Source organism: Manis javanica, chromosome 3 (assembly GCF_040802235.1).
Source record: "Manis javanica isolate MJ-LG chromosome 3, MJ_LKY, whole genome shotgun sequence".
Classification (NCBI taxonomy): Eukaryota; Metazoa; Chordata; class Mammalia; order Pholidota; family Manidae; genus Manis; species Manis javanica.
Window position 1 is genome coordinate 116,338,663 of NC_133158.1, and position 18,178 is coordinate 116,356,840.

At 38.0% G+C, this 18,178-nt stretch overlaps 1 protein-coding gene across 5 annotated transcripts in view; it reads right to left on the reverse strand.

Moving 5' to 3' along the window:
• The window catches only part of CCDC50 (coiled-coil domain containing 50), a 260,855-nt gene that overhangs the window by 118,503 nt on the left and 124,174 nt on the right, over positions 1–18,178 (reverse strand). Inside the window, exon 12 of one of the 5 annotated variants that reach the window (XR_012129293.1) lies at positions 16,819–16,959. The exons of 3 other annotated variants lie outside the window; for them this stretch is intronic. Coding sequence is in view for 1 of the 2 variants with exons in the window: in XM_073231911.1 (XP_073088012.1) it covers positions 16,928–16,959 (32 nt within the window). In the remaining variant the exon portion in view is untranslated. Of the gene's footprint in view, positions 1–16,759; positions 16,960–18,178 lie in introns of those variants that run through there. One more of the 5 variants, XM_073231911.1, reaches the window with a different exon arrangement.

The following is an 18,178-nucleotide window of genomic DNA, read 5'->3' on the forward strand; positions in this document are numbered from 1 at the left end:
TAGCACCACCTTGTGAAAGAATAAGGAACTGACTTATTCTTTCTTTTTCTTGAAAAGCAAGCCTTTCCAAGCTCATGAAAGGAAATTGTTTTAAAAATTAACTTCTTTTCAATTGTCTATTTGTTCTTTCACAACATATATGTATGTTTATAGGCAACTCAATTTGGAAAATTTTTCTACTCATTTTCCACTGTATTTTTCTCTAAGCACAATTAAATCATGTTGGTATTAATCATTAGAGCCACAGAAATAAAACTGTATGTTTCAGATTGAATAAGACTATATGAAACAAAACTACGTGTTATACTTAAACGAACATGATTTCATATTCATACCAAATATTTATCATTTTCCTTTCTGTCAGTTCTCTCTTCTTGTAACTTCTGTAAGTCTTTTCCATAAGTATGAGGACACTCAATTTTTAAAACTGAATGGTAAAACTGAAGATAAGGGAATTCATTTCTAATAGTTTCTCATAACATGACACAAATCAGAGCAACATAAATGGTGTATTATCTGGTATTCCAATCAATACTTGTTTTACAAATTTAAGGTGGAAAATTTATGGATGCTATGTTGCTTATTATGAAGTTGGTTTTCCGAATTTTAGGAGTAAGATTCATCAATGTTTTACTCATTAAATTCTGCAAATGTCATTTCTTTTTCTAATTATTTGTAATGTGTGCAATTACCTAGTCCAGTGATTTTCAGACTGTAGAGTACATAAGAAACATCTAGAGTACTTTGTTATTTGTTAGCAACCAGGTATCTATCCTATCCCTAGGCTCTGCTTCCAGAGAACTGAAGTTAGAACCCTGCAACTTGCTTTTCAAGCAGCCCACAGTAATTCTAAAGTGGGAGATCAATCAACCACCCTCTGAGGAACACTGGGCTGACTCTGTACCATCTCATTTGCCATTTGAATCTGTCAGTCTCTTGTGGGACCCTTGATTTGTGCTTACTCTCCACCCCCTATTTAATCAATTAATTTTCCTCTTCTATCAGACTTTCCACATAATAGCTTGGCCCGATCTTGGATCTGCTGCTCTTCTCATTGTTATGTCACTCAATCTTCTGAATTCCTCAGCATAACATAGATTTAGTATCCAGTGTCTGACTTTGGATGAGAGGACAGTCTGTTAATGTCTAGAACAAAGGCACTTAAAAGTACAGTAATTAAGAATGTCCCAAGAAGACTTGAGCTCCTGAAGAAATTGTGTTTTATTCACCACAGTATTCCCGTGACCTAGCATAATACCTACCCCATAAAAATCAATAATATTTACTAAATAATGACTAAATGAATAATCACAGTGAAAAACATTTAGGTGAAAAAGCTACTACAGAAATAAGTACCGACACTGACCCTTAAACTTACTGATGGCAAGTTTACAGATAGGTACACAGAGGCGTGTGCCTGAAGTAAGCCAATTATGGAACAAGACTCAAGTCTTCTGATTCCCAGTAAAATGCCCCCCCGACTCCTCCCCAACATTACTATATCAGATTATCCAGGTATTTTTTCCACTAAAGAACCTTACAGCAACTTAGTTGTTGTTTTTAAGTAATGTTCAATTCTAATCAGACTGCTTTTCCTAAAACACAGGGTTTCTGAGGGCTATCTCACCACTTCTGTTGTCTGACCTTCAGCCTCCAAAATCTAATTATCCCCAACTTCAAAATCTCCTGGGGTAAAATCCTTCCCCAGAAAGAACAGGCACAGCTGAACTCTAAGCAGAGCTCCATTTACTACAATTGTTCTAACTTTTCTAATTAAAGCTCCTACAGGGCATTTGGGGAGTATATGCAGTAATTTTGTTTTCGCCACACTCAAAATCGATCATTAGTCCCCATAGTTTGTGGAATAAATGTGCAGGGGGAAATAAATGTGTGTGTGTGTAAATATACATATATGTATGATATATGTATATACTGTATATACAAGGTATACATTACAAATGTATGTAGATATAATATATATATATATATACACACAGATAAACAATGAAAAGGAAGCCACTTGGTGTGATAGAGAGAACAGAACTCTACAGTGGTTATTAGGTAACAAGAATCTAAGCTTTGATTCAGTCACTAGCTCTTGCAATATCCCCATCTTTGGGTTCAGTTCCCATCTTCTAATCAGGGGTTTGAATCTGCTATCCTAGGAAGGTTAACATTCCTTCCAGATGCAGTATCTGAGGAAAGTTAAGGTCACAGAGGAGGCAAATTACACACTTCCTAAGTGATTTATTTGGCATTTAAAGCTAGAAAGTGATGTGGACATAAGGAAAAATTAGACCATAATTCTACTGTCATCCCATTTCTAATCTGCATTGGCAGGTCCTGAGCTGGCAACGGCAGGAACCTTTAATTCAAGAAATTAAAGCACTTGCTTCTGTCATTACTCACATCAGCTGAATCCCTCACATCCCGCACACTCCTCATTCTCAGCCTGCGTCCTCAATCACCGAGAACTGTTTGCATGTTTCCAGAACTGATGCAGCTCACAAACATTAGTATCAGCTCCTGCTTTCATGGCAGTTACCACTGCCACTCCATTCCTACCAGAAAGATCCATTCTCCTTCCTTCAAGGACTCAGCTTGCAAAAATTTTACAAAACCTTATTCTGTAATCCTGGAACTGAACTTCCAAAATTTCATGACATGGTTAAAAGAACACAGCTAGATGAAGAATCTGGTCTCTTCTATTTACAAGCTCTGAGACCTTGAGCAAGCTCCTTAATTGCAGTGAGCTGCCATAAATGAAGTATTACAACACCCACCTTGCAGAATTGGTGTTGGTGTCAAAGATGATGATGTGCCAGAGCCTGGCGTATCCAAATGGCTAAAAACTGTTAAAATGCCTGAGGGCCTTTCCGTTCCTCACATTTCAAAGAGCTGTGTGAGAGATAAATCCCATTTTACACAATTTGAAGTCTGTAAAAATGTTATTGTCATTCTTTGAGAAACAAAGTTCAGTGCTGTGCAGAGAACACATAGAAAGCTGCCCACGCACATCCTGTCACTGTCATTTAGGAAGCAGTTTTAATTCCACAAAATAACGCAAAGAGATGAAGCTATGCAGCTGTACCTGGTTTCTACCTAATTTCTGACTTGGTATGTGAGTAAATCGCTTGACCTCTCTGGGTATAGGGGACCCCATCAGTGCAAAGCGGGGATGAAACTGGGCGACCTCTAAATGTCCTTCCTGTTCAGTGATTGCAGCGGTGCAGCCAGAACCCTCGCAGCCCTGCGCGCGGGCGGGCCTGGTGCCAGGAGGACTCCCTTCTCCCGCGGGAAGGGCTTCCCTCCAGCGCGGCGCGCGCCCAGGCTGCAGGCAGGAGCGGGGGCGGCTCTCCTGCGCAGCGCCTGGGAGACAGGGCGAGCGCGGGCTCCCGACTATCAATAATGCAGTCGTCTGTCAGCAATAAATTCCCTCCAAAATTAATGAAACAGCCCTTTTAAATTCTTATGTCACTGCCTCACACAATAGGAGGTGGGCTAGCCTCTCTAAATAAATATAAAAGCCGTATATATTGTCTGAAGGCGATAGCTAGCTTGCTGGACCACAATCTAATCTCTTCAACCACCTACACAAACAAGGAAGAAGATGGAAACTGGGATCAAGGTTTGATCTCTACTGCAGAAGGCACTCACTCTGTCACGCACGGGAGCCCACACACACAGGCGCTCTGCTGGCGCCCATCGCCCAGGTCACTTCCACTTTGCAGTAGTCTGCAGTGTGACCTGGAGGATGCCATTCAGGAATATTAGAGCAGAGGGACATCCTTTTCCTTCTACAGGGGAAGAAACCAAAGCCTAGAAGAAACAAAAGGCTACAATCCACAGCCCTAGGGTACTAGTGTTCTAAATCAGTGCTTCTCAAGTTTTAATGTTCATGAGATTGAGTAGGTCTGAGGTGAGGCCTAAGAGTGCATTTCTAAAAAGCTCCCAAGTGCTGCTGCTGCTGGTGGTACAAGCATTCTGTCTTGCCAGTGGGTTTTGGCCCTGGGCAAGTTCACTATGGATTCAATGTGACCAAAGAAACTGACAGCAAAACGTTCTTTGGGGTGAAAGAGCTTATTACCTGGTTGTTCTACAGGTGCAGGTCGAGCACGTACCTACCTCCACCCAGAGCACTGGGCTGAGCTCTCTATATAGCACAATAATAACTTATTGCCTAAAGTTGTGGAAGTGGTAGCCTAGCAACAGCCCAGTTACATCATCACGTGGTTTAAATTCAGTGAGGATCCTGGCCATAGAAAACCCAACTTCCTCACAATTCCTATTAGCAAGGGGGCTAGAAAACCAGAAGTTCTATTAGGGCAGAGCCAGATTTATTTCTTACTATGTTCCCAGCACTTGACCCATCAGTGTGGAATAATTAAGTGGTGCATAAAAGAGGCAGCATTGCACAGGGGTTAGAAATTTGGACTCTGGAGCCATTGACCTAGGCTTACATCCTGGCTATGCCACTAACAGGTTGTATGCCTTGGAAAAGCTATTTAACCTCTCTGTATCTCAGCTTTCTCAACTGTAAAATTGAATTACTAACACTATATTATCTTACAGGGTGTTTGAGACAGAGGGACGTGAGCTAATATATATTAAGTGCTTAGAACAGTATCTGGAAAGCCGTTGGTAATAAGAAAATGTGACTTGCTTAAGGTCACACAGCTGCTTAGAAGATCTGGGCCCCCACTCATATCTCCTGACATTTTAGTTCAGTATTATCATGCAATACCTGGCAGAAGAACATCCTATTTAGTTACAAAGGATGACATTTCCACACAACAGGCCCTTAGTTATAAAATATGAATGCAAATCACATGAAAAGATATTCTCTGGTTGAAGGTAGCAAATAATCGAACATACACATAAGCCAACTGGAAATTCAAACACATACCACTTTACAATGAGAAGTAGCCCAAACCCAGTACTCACAGATCTGAGTTCAAATCCCAGATAATCCATATGCAAAAAGTGGAAAGGTGGCAATTGTCACACAAATAAAATTAAGAAACATTTATCTATCTTAGAAGGCTGATATACAGAACAAATGTGGTAATGTGTGTAGCACATGTTACCGCTTTACATACAGCAAGAACTCAAGAAATAATAGTTTGTAACTGGGAAAGTAGTAAAGTCATAAAACATTTATAAGAGGCACAGACAGAAAAGCAATTGACTTTTCGAGTGGTACCCCTAAGGGAGAAGCTCAAAGGGGTATGGACTGGAAGACTGTTCAGGCTTCCTCTAGTTGTGACAGGAGATAAGACCATAGTTTGACTTTAAAACAATAGAAAGCTGTTGCCTAGAACATGGACTGGAGGATTTTTCAGGCCAGCAAAAAGACTAATGGAGGTAGGGAACCAGAATAGGGCCTGTCTAGACCTAAAAGGTCTGGGTTCAGCCAGACACAAGAGAGACACAGTAGATTGTCATATGACTTTGAGTCCTCAGAGGAGAACTATGAACCTTAAGATTTAATATTTAAACCAGTAGGGCCCTTTAGGATAGTGTATTTCAAGTCTCATTTTAACTTACAGAAAACTGAGACACAGAGAGCCTGTTTTTGTTCTGAAAACAATTTAAGTAATGAATGGATCAGTAACCTGAATCGTCAATATAAGCTGAAGCACAGATCCACTCTCAGAGTAACTCCATTAGTCCATGCCCAAAAGTTCAAACAAATACATATGAGGGAAAATTTCTGGGGTCAGCTTTGACATGCAAAGTGTTCAGAAACCATCAAGAAGAAAAAGCTGGGTGAACTGAAAACCAATGATTTTTGTTGAATTTATCAGATAACTGAGCTTACAGGGAAAACTGCTACTCCTAAAATCTGGAGAGACAGCAAATCCAGAGTTACACAGCAAGCAAGATTTGTTTACTTGGAGCCAAAGCTGCTGTGCCCTAAGCTGGTAGGAACACTTTATGGGTCGTTTTCATGACACTGGAGGTGACTGTGGACTAGCATGGGAGGAGGAATCCTTCGGAGTGCAGTTCTATGGGGGTTCCCCATTTCTGTGGGTTCTCCCCCAGAACCCAGCAGGGTCTCACTGTGAAACTCAGAGAAACCTCATCATGGTTCAGGCAAGGGGCGAGGAAGAGGAGCCATTAGGAACTATATGCAGAGTTTTCTCCAAAGCAAAGGCAATGGAAAGCAAAGGCTACACTCCAGAAATTTTTTTTCTGCACACAATTCTGAAACCATAATCAAGCTAGGGAAATGGAATTCCTATCCATTCAAGTCCTCTACAGAATTCTTGTCCAACCTAAAGGAAAAAAGAATTAAGTCAATAGGGACAGGGCTTCAAGGAAGTAGATTGGAAACTATAAGCAGGAGAGGGAGTGAAGGTCAGGGAGGAAAGAAGCTATATGACTGAAAAACACCAAGGTCACAGCCTTATAAACATATCTACTAAAATAGAGTCTAACTTAAATCATCGAACACTCCTGTGCCACCATACCACCATCATACCACTAGGGCTCTAGCAAAATAACAATGGGTTACAGATGAAAGACTCATGAAACAGATTCTGCTTAAGGAAGAGTACATAGGGAAACCACAAAGTGAATGCGGGAGACAAATACAAGGCCACAAGAGGAATTTAAAGGCCCTGGTACTGATAGCAAAAATGAACATTAAATACAGCTAACTAAATCTCATGTTGAGTCCTCTTTACCTCACCCCCTGTTGCCAAATGTAACATCTGGCTTTCACCAGAAAAAGCATAAGGTATACCAAAAGGGAAGAAAAAAAAAAAACACTTCCAACTTCATCCATAGATTCAATTCAATCCCAGTAAAATAGGTTATTTTGTGGATATCAACAAACTGATTCTACAGTTTACACAGAGAGGCAAAAGACCAAGGAAAGCCAATACTACTGAAGAACAAAGTTGGAGGACTGACACTAACTGATTTCAAGAGTTACTATTAAAGCTACAGTAATCAAAGCTGTGTTATTGGTGGAAGAATAAAAAAACAGGTCAATGGAAAAGAATAGAAAGCCCAAAAACTGACCCCCCACCCCGTAAATACTCAATTGATCTTTGACAGAGGAGCAAAGGCAACACAGTGGAGCAAAGATAGTCTTTTCAACAAATGGTGCTGAAACAACTAGACATCCACATGCAAAAAAAATGAATCTACCTATAGATCTTATACCAATCACAAAATTAACACAAAATGGACCACAGACTTAAACCATAAAACTTCTAGAAGATACCATAGGAAAACACTTAGATGACCTTGGGCATGGCAATGACTTTCAGATACAAAACCAAAGACATGATTCATTAAAGAAACAACTGATAAACTGGACTTCATTAAAATGAAAACTGCTCTGTGAAAGACAATCTTAAGGGAATGAGAAACAGCCACAGAACTGGAAAATATATTTGCAAAAGACACATATGATAAAGGACTGTTATCCAAATTATATAAAGAACTCAGTCTTAAAACTCAACCACAAAGTAAAAAACAACTCAATTAAAAAACGGGCAAAAGCTTGAGTAGATACCTCACCGAAGAAGGTATACCTATGGCATTGTATACATATAAAAAGGTATATAAACAATTTGTCCTCATGGAAATGAAAATTAAAACAACAAACAGATACAACTATAAGCCTACTAAAATAGTTAGTAGTAAAAAAATGACAATAGCCATTACTGGCATTGTTGCAAAGCAACAGAAATTCTTATTCATGTTGGTAGGATGCAAAATGGCATACCAACTTTATAAGGCAGTTTGGCAATTTTTTGAAAAGCTAAATGTAGTCTTAACATATTATTTAGCCATTTCAGAGTTATGCATTTGCCCAACTGATTTGGAAATTTATTTCCACACAAAGATCTGCATGCAAATGTGTACAGTAGCTTTATTTATAATTGCCAAGAACTGGAAGCAACCAAAATGTCCTTCAAAAATGAATAATCTGTGGTATATCCATATCACAGAATACTATTTGCTAATAAAAAGACATGATCTATCAAGCCATGCAAAAAGATGGATGAATTCCAAATTCTTAATTCCAAAAGAGGAAGAAGCCAGTCTGAAAAGGCTACATACACTATGATTCTTACTATATAACATTCTGGGAAAAGCAAAAGTATGGAAATAGTTGGTTGACAGGGGTTTAAGAGTGGCAGGAGAAAAAAACTGATTAGGTGAAGCATAAGGGATATTTTAAGGTGCTGAAAATATTCTATATGGTACTGTAATGGGGTGGCTACATGGCATTATGCATTTTTTAAATCCACAGAAATTTACAGTATAATGTGTGAATCTTATGAAATTTAAGAATAAGCATTTATGAGCTTGGGGAGTCCCAGGATAGAGTAAATTGTAACTAATGTCTAAGCATACTACAATTGCATGAAATAAACTCACTGAAGGGGATGGGGGAAAGGTGCTGATGTAAATAACTTCAAAAATGAGTATTCTCTGTAAGAATTAAGTAAAAAACAAAACGAAAAACAGTACATAAGCATTATACTGTATTTCAGAAGTCATTTCCCACATGGGTTGGGTTGGCATTTCTGAAACCATTATGCCTACATACTGCAATTTAATAATTAAATAAATGGATGATTGATGGTGGGAGCCAAGGGTCTCATTCCTATAGTGGGAAGTTAAAAATAACCAAGGTTAGGAGGCTAGAATGACCCATGAGTTAGAGCTGGAGACAACAGTATGAGCTCATATTTAGTTTACTAGAGACACAGATGGTTACACACAGTAACTGATAAATACCTGTATACACACAGGCTAGTATACAGATGCACTGTATTTCCTCACTCCATCAGGTGAAAGAGCCTAGAGTCAGTGATACCCAGCCACAGTGAGCACAACTAGCAACAAGATCTTGGTTTTAATACCAAGTTTTAAATACCATTTAAATGGTGAATTTAAATGGTTTTAAATGCCATTTTTACCTAACATTTTCCAATAATAGATGTTGGTTCCTTTGAGAAATGGTTGGTGGTTGGACTGGGAGAAGAAAGAAATAAGATGAGCTTGGGACATATGGTATTACCAGGAAATAAGGAAGGGCTCAACATACACAATGATGCGAGTATGTCCAAGGGACACAGGAACCAACTGAAGGAACTCCCAATCGCCAATGATGGGATGATATGAGCAACAAAGTAAATAACATTGAATTATACGCTGTAAGTCCATACTGATATAAATTAGTTATCGAAAAAATAATGAGAGAGGATAAACAAATCTGCTGTGCCAAAGACTACCAAATAATTGACACTATAGACACTCTGCCTTAAAGGAGGTGAAATATAACCCCCACTCTTTAAATGTGGACTGCATATAGTGACTTCCTTCTAAAAAGTACTGCATGGAAACAAAAAACAACTGTACAGTGGAGAAACCTGACAATCACTATGTCAGCTAAGTGACCAAGCTGAACATCAACAGGGGTAAGTAGGATTATAAGTATATATTCATGCTCTGAGGTGATGAGAATGCTCTTTACCTCTTCAGTCTTCCTCCTCAAAACCCATAACTCCAGTCTAATCATGAGAAAAATGACAAATCCCAACTGAGAAACATTTTTAAAAGACCACTAATCCTCAAAACTGTTAAGGCCATCAACAAATTCTGAGAAACTGTATCAGCAAAGGAACCCAAGAAGACATGATAAATACATGTAGTGTTACGCTGGATGGAGTTTTGGAACAGAAAAAAGGAAATTTGGTAAAAACTAAGTAAATCTGAATAAAGTAGAGACCTTAATTAATAACAACATATCAATATTGGTTCATTAACTGTGACAAATGTACTGCACCAATGTAAGATGTTAACAAGAGGGGGAGGTGGGTGTGGAGAACATAGGGATTCTCTACTATCCTCACAGCTTTTCTATGAATCTAAAACTTTTCTAATGAAACAGAAAGTTTATTAGACAGAAACTGAGGGTCTCTTAAATATCTGTAAAAATGCAAATGCTTCCTGAAATGGGTATTATTTTATCTGTTACCAACCTCTTATATCTTAGTAAGCAGAGAAGAGTGTGATCAAATTCTGGTAGGAAGTTTGCAGAAAAGAGAAGAATGAGATCTGTGGCTCTTGAATGGAAATAGGCAAACAAATAGGGTGTGTGGGGTATGCATGGTGGAAGAGAATACCTTTTAATTTGATATCCTTGTAATAGAAAAGGCAGATAGCATGAATGTCAGGATATTCTGGGATGAGTGGAAAGAGCAGCATGACCTTTCCTGTATTTTTTGGTCATATGCTAGCTTTGGGTCTCAGTTTTTCCATATATTTAATCAAGAAATTGGATTATAACACCTAAGAGGTCATTCAGCTTTGGTCTTCTATGATGCTACAGTATGGTTCTATAGTGGGCTACGTGGCAAAGAAAATTAGTAAGGAGCGCCAAGTTTTAGTTAAATTAACTCACTTTCACTTTTGTGAGTGTCAAATTCATAGTCAAGGAAAAATGTCCTATTGCATAGCCTCATTTGACATATTATTTCCTACCTTAAAATAGAAGGAACCAAATGAAATTTAATGCCATCTCATTTATTTTTTGGTATTGAAAAATTTGCCTTTTAAATACAAAATTTGCATTTGGCCAGAAAGAGGTAATGTATAGCTGACTTATTCCTTTGGCTTGGTTACACTGCATGGCAACAGACACAGAGGGTAATATCTGTATGTCACAGATGCCAGCAAATTATTTATGGCATAAAAGAATAGAAGCATATGTCTATTTAGATAAAACAGCATAAAAAGCATATTCTCTTCTTCCTATGCTGATTGCCACTTCATGAAATCTCTCAGATGTGACATCATCAAACTCATGTTACATTGCCAACATTCCACAGAGATCAAATCAAGAAAAAATTATCCATGTTTAGAAAGAGATTAATGACATAAAAGTTAATGATACAGGCGTGCTTTAGTTCATAGAGAAATCATAACCGATGAAGGAACAAACCAACTAGCAAAAATGAGATGAACTGTTTCAACCCAATTTATAGTTGCTTCACAGAAGTAGATGCCTACTCAGAATTTAATCTGTAATAAACAAAACCAATCGAAAAAGGAAACTCATTTACAGCATTTTAATTTTATTATTTATTATTTCTTCCTAAGAGTATTGATGTTTGATGCTTGCACGGAGTCATTATGATTGACGAGAGGAACTTGTTCCTGAATATCTAACGACTGACTCTCACAAGCCAGTATGAGCCTGCTCCAGGACACTACTGCCTTGTTCTGACATTTTCTGAGGGTAAAGCAGCACAGAAATGGGAATCTCGTATGTACGTTTATTTTGACCCTACTCTAAATTTGTCATGTGACTCTAGGATAGCTATTTCATGTTTCTCAAGATTCAGACTTTTTAACTGCAAAATGTGTTGGCTGAATTAATGATCTCCAAGATCTGTTATAGCTGCAGCAAAGTTCCTATAGCAGAGTTCCTCACTGTTCACAGCTTGAATGGTGGTCATTCTTCATGGGGAAACAGGGATGTGTCCTGTGTCTTGAGGGATGCTTTGCAGTAGATGCTTAACGTCAACCCAGTAAGTGCCAATAGCATCCCTCCTCTACTGCCATCAAAAATGTCCCCAGATATTACCAGATGTCCCCTGGGGGGCAGAACTGCTCCCTGGCAAGAATCATAGGTCCACTATAATTTACAGTGTAGAAATAAAGTATGTACTCAAAGAACAGATTTAGAAATCACCTTTTAGGAAGTTCTTAAATCTTACATGATAGTGGAAATCTCTCAGAAACATGTGTAAAGTAAAAAAAAAAAAAATAGGTAGTTGCTAAAGTCAGTATTATAAGTGACAGTTACCTAACTCAAACTAAAGAAATATGGGACTTGACTGGACCTCTAGAAAGGAGATCCTGTTAACACCAACATTCCCAGAGCCAGAAAGTTATATGTGCACATGGAGATGAAAAAAGAGGCAACAACGTAAAAAGAAACCCAGACAAAAATGGCAAAATAAATCCAAATGATTCCTTATCTTCTCTGCTCAACTCTTCCCCAGGGCCTCCCTGCTGTTTAAGGCCCAGTTCAACTCGCATGTTGTCTCTTTGGTTGCTAGTATCATTCCTGTCTCGGACTCTTTTTCTTAGCCACTGTGCCACAGAAGCTTGCTATTAATTGGATTATTTTCACTAGTGTTTGTTACTGTTTTGCAAATTCTATTCTCCTTCTGACTAATTTCAGTTTTGGAGGACAAGGAGTGCAGACTTTGGGCCCTGATCTTAGAAAGTCAATAGATACTTTAGTATTAATTGTGAATTGTTCCTTGTATTGTCGTTTTAGAAGAGCATCACTTCAGCAGATGTCAGTGAGTAACTGTCGTGTGCCCTGATTAGTTCCAGGAACAGTAGGAAAAACAAAGATGCCACATATGCTCAGAGGGTTACCGGCCTAATATCACTGTTCAGTAGTGCTCCCTGCTTCCAGCAGCAAGCAACATGCTAACTACTACTCAACAGCCGGATAAGCCTGATTTCTTTTTTCTCCCCCAAATCAAACTTAGTTTTCCATTTCAACATTCTAAGACATGCTTAAAATTGTTCTCCAGTAACCCAATCAGCTCTTCCAGCAAGAACATGGTATGTAATTTAGAAATAGTACTAAATGGGTAATAGGAAGATGCTTCCATTCTTGTATCACCACTAACTTTTCCTATGAAATTTCATGAAAGTATTGTCCTTTCTGGTCCTTTATAGTTTCCCACTCTATAAAGTGAAGTGGTTTGATCAATGCTTCCTAGTTGCTCTTCTAAGTCTGACATGAGATTTACTGATTCACTCAAGTAAGTCATTCTACTTACTGTTTACAGCATCTGTGAAGTCAATGCATTGCAGAAGATAGCAATACACACATGCATTCTGATGATCAGAAAAAACTAATTCAGAAAAAGCAGCAAAGGAGCATGCAGTTTTATAAGTCATACCAATTGACATCTTTTTTGTGTCAAAGAAATCCAGTTCATCTTGGCAATAAGACTGAAGTGGTCAGGCTTATGAATGCTGTTGAAACCAATTTTGCTTCTAGTTACCTCAAGAGAATGCTGAGATCATCAAGACAGTGAGGTAGGCAATAAATTGCTTTTCAGATAGGTGGATATATTTTACTTATATCAGAAGACTGCCTAATAAGTGAGTCCCTTAAGTGTAAGTTGGCTTCTATGAAATGTTATTTAATCTTTGCATGTCATCATTTTAATTTAAATAATACTACATATTTTACTTTTCCTATAGATAGCTAAGCTTCGTCATCACAATGTCCTGCTGAAATATCAATCCTTCCTATCAGATGGGTCCCTATTAGATGAACCTTTTGCTGTGGGCAGGGGCACCTTGAATCTATGTTTTATGCCTCCTTTCAAATGCAAATCATTATGAGAAAGGAAAAGAGAACTGATGACTGTGTCTTTGTTTTGCAGGGTTCCTAGAAATTAAAGCATGCACAATGACCACTAGAATAATGTATAAGCTATTTGTATTTGTAAGCTATGTATATGTACCTTAAACCTTCATATTTGCACAATATAACCATCCACAAACTACTTTCATGCATTTCCAACTATTGCACACATCATAATAATCAAAAATGAAAAAGAACTAACTGGAATGGTTCTGCCCTAATATCACCTATTTACAATTTCTTTGTGCTTGGTATTTTTTTCCAACCTTTGTTCATGTGAAGAATAATTTACAAAGCTGAAGTTACAGCTCAGATATAATTTTACATTTGGCTTTTTTACCTTGCATAATAAGAAACATTTCTCATTCTGCCTCACAGTCATTATAATGTAAAATGGCTGTTTAACATTCAAATTTCTCATGCTCAAACTAAGCCAAATGATTCTTATTCACCATTTCTTAGATCAGGCCATGATTTTTGGCCTCAGAACCTTTGCGTGTGATGTTCCTATGGCTTAAAATACAGCTCCATCCTTGCATGTTCAAATTTTACATATTCTCCATGGTTGAGTTCTAAAAGAAAGGGTTCAGGGAAAGTTTTCCTGATCATCTCTTCTCCTGCCCTCCCCCAGACAGGAATCATTCCCCCTTTCTCTAAATTCCAATAAGTTCCTATTTGCTGTCTTTCCATACTTGGATTTTTTTCCCCATTGAATGACAGTTTTGCATATATACATCTCTTCTGCCTGATTATAAGATACTTGGGGAGAAAATTCATGTCTGATCCTTCATTGTGTCCTCTACAACAACTAGTACATACTGGAGATAAATACATGTTAACAGAATGAGAGATATGTATGCTGCATTAATTTTCTATAGAGACATTATCAAATTACTGAAAAATTGGTGGCATAAAACAACACGAATTTACTGGTTTACAGATCTGTAGATTAGAAGTCTAACCCAAGTCTCCCTGAGCTAAATCAAGGTGTCAGCAGAGGTGAATTCCTTTCTGGAGGCTCTGGGGGAGGATACATTCCCTTGTCTGTGCCTTTCTTCCTTAGCACACCTTCTCACTCTGACTCAGCTGGAAAAGATGTTTTAAAGACCCATGTGATTAAATTGACTCTGTCTGGATAGTCTCTCCATCTCAAAGTCTTTAATCACATCTGTAAAGTTACTTTGCCATATAAAGTACATATTCACAGGTTCCAGAGATTAAGATGTGGGTATCTTTGGGGCACCATTATTCTGCCTAGCACAGATACCCCCATGAGAGTTAAAATAGAGTGGAGCTGAGAATTAATCTAGAGATGATTGGGAATATCCTCTTCCTGTGCACATAAGGAAATGGATGGTCAGAAAGGACAAAAGTTTTGTCCTAACCCCCAAATATAATAAACAGAAAGCTTAGATCTTGATTCACTATGTTCTAATCTCCCCATTTAATTCTGTTCTCCATACCACAACTCCACACTAGAAACAGAATATTCATTTTAGTAACTCTATAAGATTCAGAGAGGTATAGATATTTGATCAAAATCACGCAAATGGAAAAAAGCCAAATAATGATTTAAAATGACAAAATGAATTTCTTCAAAATTTCTCAGAAATAAGAAAGGGTTTATTAATAAATCTAAATTATCTAGATTAACTTGGGGGATGAAAAAAGGGGGTTTGAACTGTCACCTCATGAAAGAATCCTGCCTAAGACATTCTGGACAAAAAGGTTATGCATTCCTGTGTTAGGACCATAAAGTATATCCTTACTTCAGTGCCTTTGAGAAAAGGCAAAATGTTAAAGATACCTTCAGCCCAAGACAGGCCAAAGCCAGCTAAATGGGTTGATGAGGGGAGTGAGGATTGTACTTACTTACCATCGCAGCCCCACCCACAAGGATAAGGCTTGTCTGAGCCCCTGGTGTTTCAGAAGGGAGAAGCATCCAGATGAAAGAGTTTCTGAAAATAGATTACTCTATAGAATGAAAGCTAACAGTTCTATAACCCACTGCCACCTTGAGGGGTCCTAAATATCAGGAAAACAAATCCTTATCTGACTGACTTCTCTGCCACCACAGTCCTCTGCCTCCTTAAGCCACACTATTGGCCAGAACCCCAAACCAGGTCCAATGAAGGCCTGTTATGATTTCTAAGCGCTAAAATTTCTCAATTATTTAGAATTATGTTTTCATGAAATGAAGGTAAAATCCCATGCTCTCCACAAAAGAAAATTTTGTCATTCAGGTAAGTAGAAACACAACCCAAGCATGATGGAAAAATACGGAAACGTCACACCTGAGGAAAGGGTGCTGCCTTCAGCCATTTTCTGGTGACTGGCTTTTTGTCCTGCGCTGCCCAATTCCTGCTTAAGAATTGTCTTGTCACTTAGAGGAGTGGCATATACCAGAGTAGCCTCTCGAAGCAGTTGTGCTCATGTTAATAAAAAGCATTAAAAAGAAAGCTTTGCAGCCTTCCAAAATCATAAGGCAAATTGTTAACCGAGCAGTGGCTGTAAAATATTTGTATTTGTATGTTAATATCTAGGACGCCCTGAAAAAACATTTGTTGAAAGCAGAAATTATAAGTACACCATAAAAAAATGGTAAACTGAATCACCATAAAGTTTTTTTTCCCCTAAGATCACACAAAAAGCTCACATGCAATTGCCCATCAGATGGAATTATTTTTCCTATATCCAAAGTATAATCCATGTGTGATGACTATTAGGAAATAGGACACTTTGTGTGTCATAAATAATTAGGCATAAACCATTTTTTTTAAGTCTGTAACTGAATGTTATTTTCCCCTGTTGGAAGAATTTCAAAATTATCTGGACCATCTAAAGCTTACAAAGAATTACCAAACTGTTCTTTTCCCTTGTTTCTTTCATCCTAGGAAATAATTCTCCCAGCAGTTAGAAAGCATCTGGGTACACCACTGATTTGTAGCCTGTAATGATGTTTTTAATATAACCATAAACACTAAAGTCTGGATGGCCCATCTAGTTCATGATACTGATTCTAAGATAGCAAGGGATTAAGTGAATCTCAAAAGTACAGCTCACCAAAAGAGGGCTAGAGATTATATCGACCCATATGTGTTTAAACTGCAGAGTCACTCAAGAAAAAATTGGTACCATATTCCCAAGCCTGGAAGTGATCTCTGATCATCTTTGACATTTTCAAAAACAGAAAATTATTTGGCTTTACTTTAAATGTCACTTCTCTGCAGGTGAAGAACTTATTAATTTAGGAGAGTGCAGAATGGAACAAAACGTGCTGATACACACTGGCCACAGAAAGCTTAGTAGAATTGACTACATTCTTGTGAAATAAAATTTGGTTATTTGCTGAGTCATATGGAGGCAATGATCAAAAAAACTCTTACTTAATCTTCAGAAGCAGTAGGGTGTGCAGGGAAGTTCCTGTTCAAAGAGTCAGAATGCAGGAAGTGAGTCCCAATTTCATCAATTACTAGTGCCAAGTCTTGGGGCAAGTCAACCACCTCCACAGGTCTTTGTTTCTGTGTCTGTAACAGGAAACATAAGACTATTTTCTTTGGTCTCTTCAAAAAGCCTTTGATTCTTCAGAGAGTCATTTAATATCTCATCCTATTTCCTCATCTGAAACGTAGCGCTAAAACTCCCTGCCCTGATCATTTCAGAAGCCAGAAGAATTTAACTGAGGATATGGATGTGAACTCACTTTGAAAACCATAAAGCACTGCCCAAATGCAAGATATTTGCCTCATTAATTCATAAAGTTGCAACATAATAATAAACTATAGCCTCTATTTGCCTAAATTTTTTTTTCTAACCATGTATTGAACTTAGGAGTTATGGCTATAATCCAATTTATTTGCATCGATTGGCTATTTCTTATTCCTTACTCATATGGATATGTTATCTCTCAGGAACAGATATGGAATTTTCTTTCTGGACAAGAATATGAATTGTTGAGCGTTTGGGCCAGCCATCCTCTAGTCCCTATCAAAACCTAAAGCATGACCATTGAAATAAAAGGAAAGTGGCAAGATGCAATTATAGTCAGATTCAGTGCCTTTCCTTTATCTTTTGGAGCAGTGTCACACTGGTGTCATCTGAGAAATGTAGTGGGTATCTCCTCTCCAGAGGAAAGTAAGCACACAGCCATTCTGAAGCAGCTTCATTATGTGGGGCTCTTCATTGTTCTGCCCTTCTGCCATTCTTTATGGTTATAAATCTGGCATCACTTGAAAGAATTTCTGTGATGAATATTCTTTTAAAGACATTTCCCCTGACATATCTCTAGCCATACAGAACCCTTCCCTTATCTCTGCTGCTACCCCAATCAAACTGAATTTCTCATTATTCACTGTATTGCTCCGTATTCTCGTGCACTGTATTGCTCTGTATTTTCGTGCTTCTGCTCACACTGTTTCTCCACTTACGGATCATTTCCCTTAATGGGTGCACAGCGAAGTCTACTCCATCCTTCAAAGTCCATTTGAAATGCTAATGACTAGATAAAAACTGCTATGATGTTCTTGAAAGCTTGAATTCTCCGGAATTCCATAACCTTTTCTCCACATCCTAGAAGGTACTTACATGTTTGCTATTGATGTTCATCCACATGCCCTTTTAGATAAAAGTGCCGTAAGGGCAATATGAAGTTATTATAGTATTTCCCAAAGAACCTGGCACATAAAAACTAATATTATTATTTGGTGTTATATGAATGGATATTGATTATTAAATTAAAATGCTACC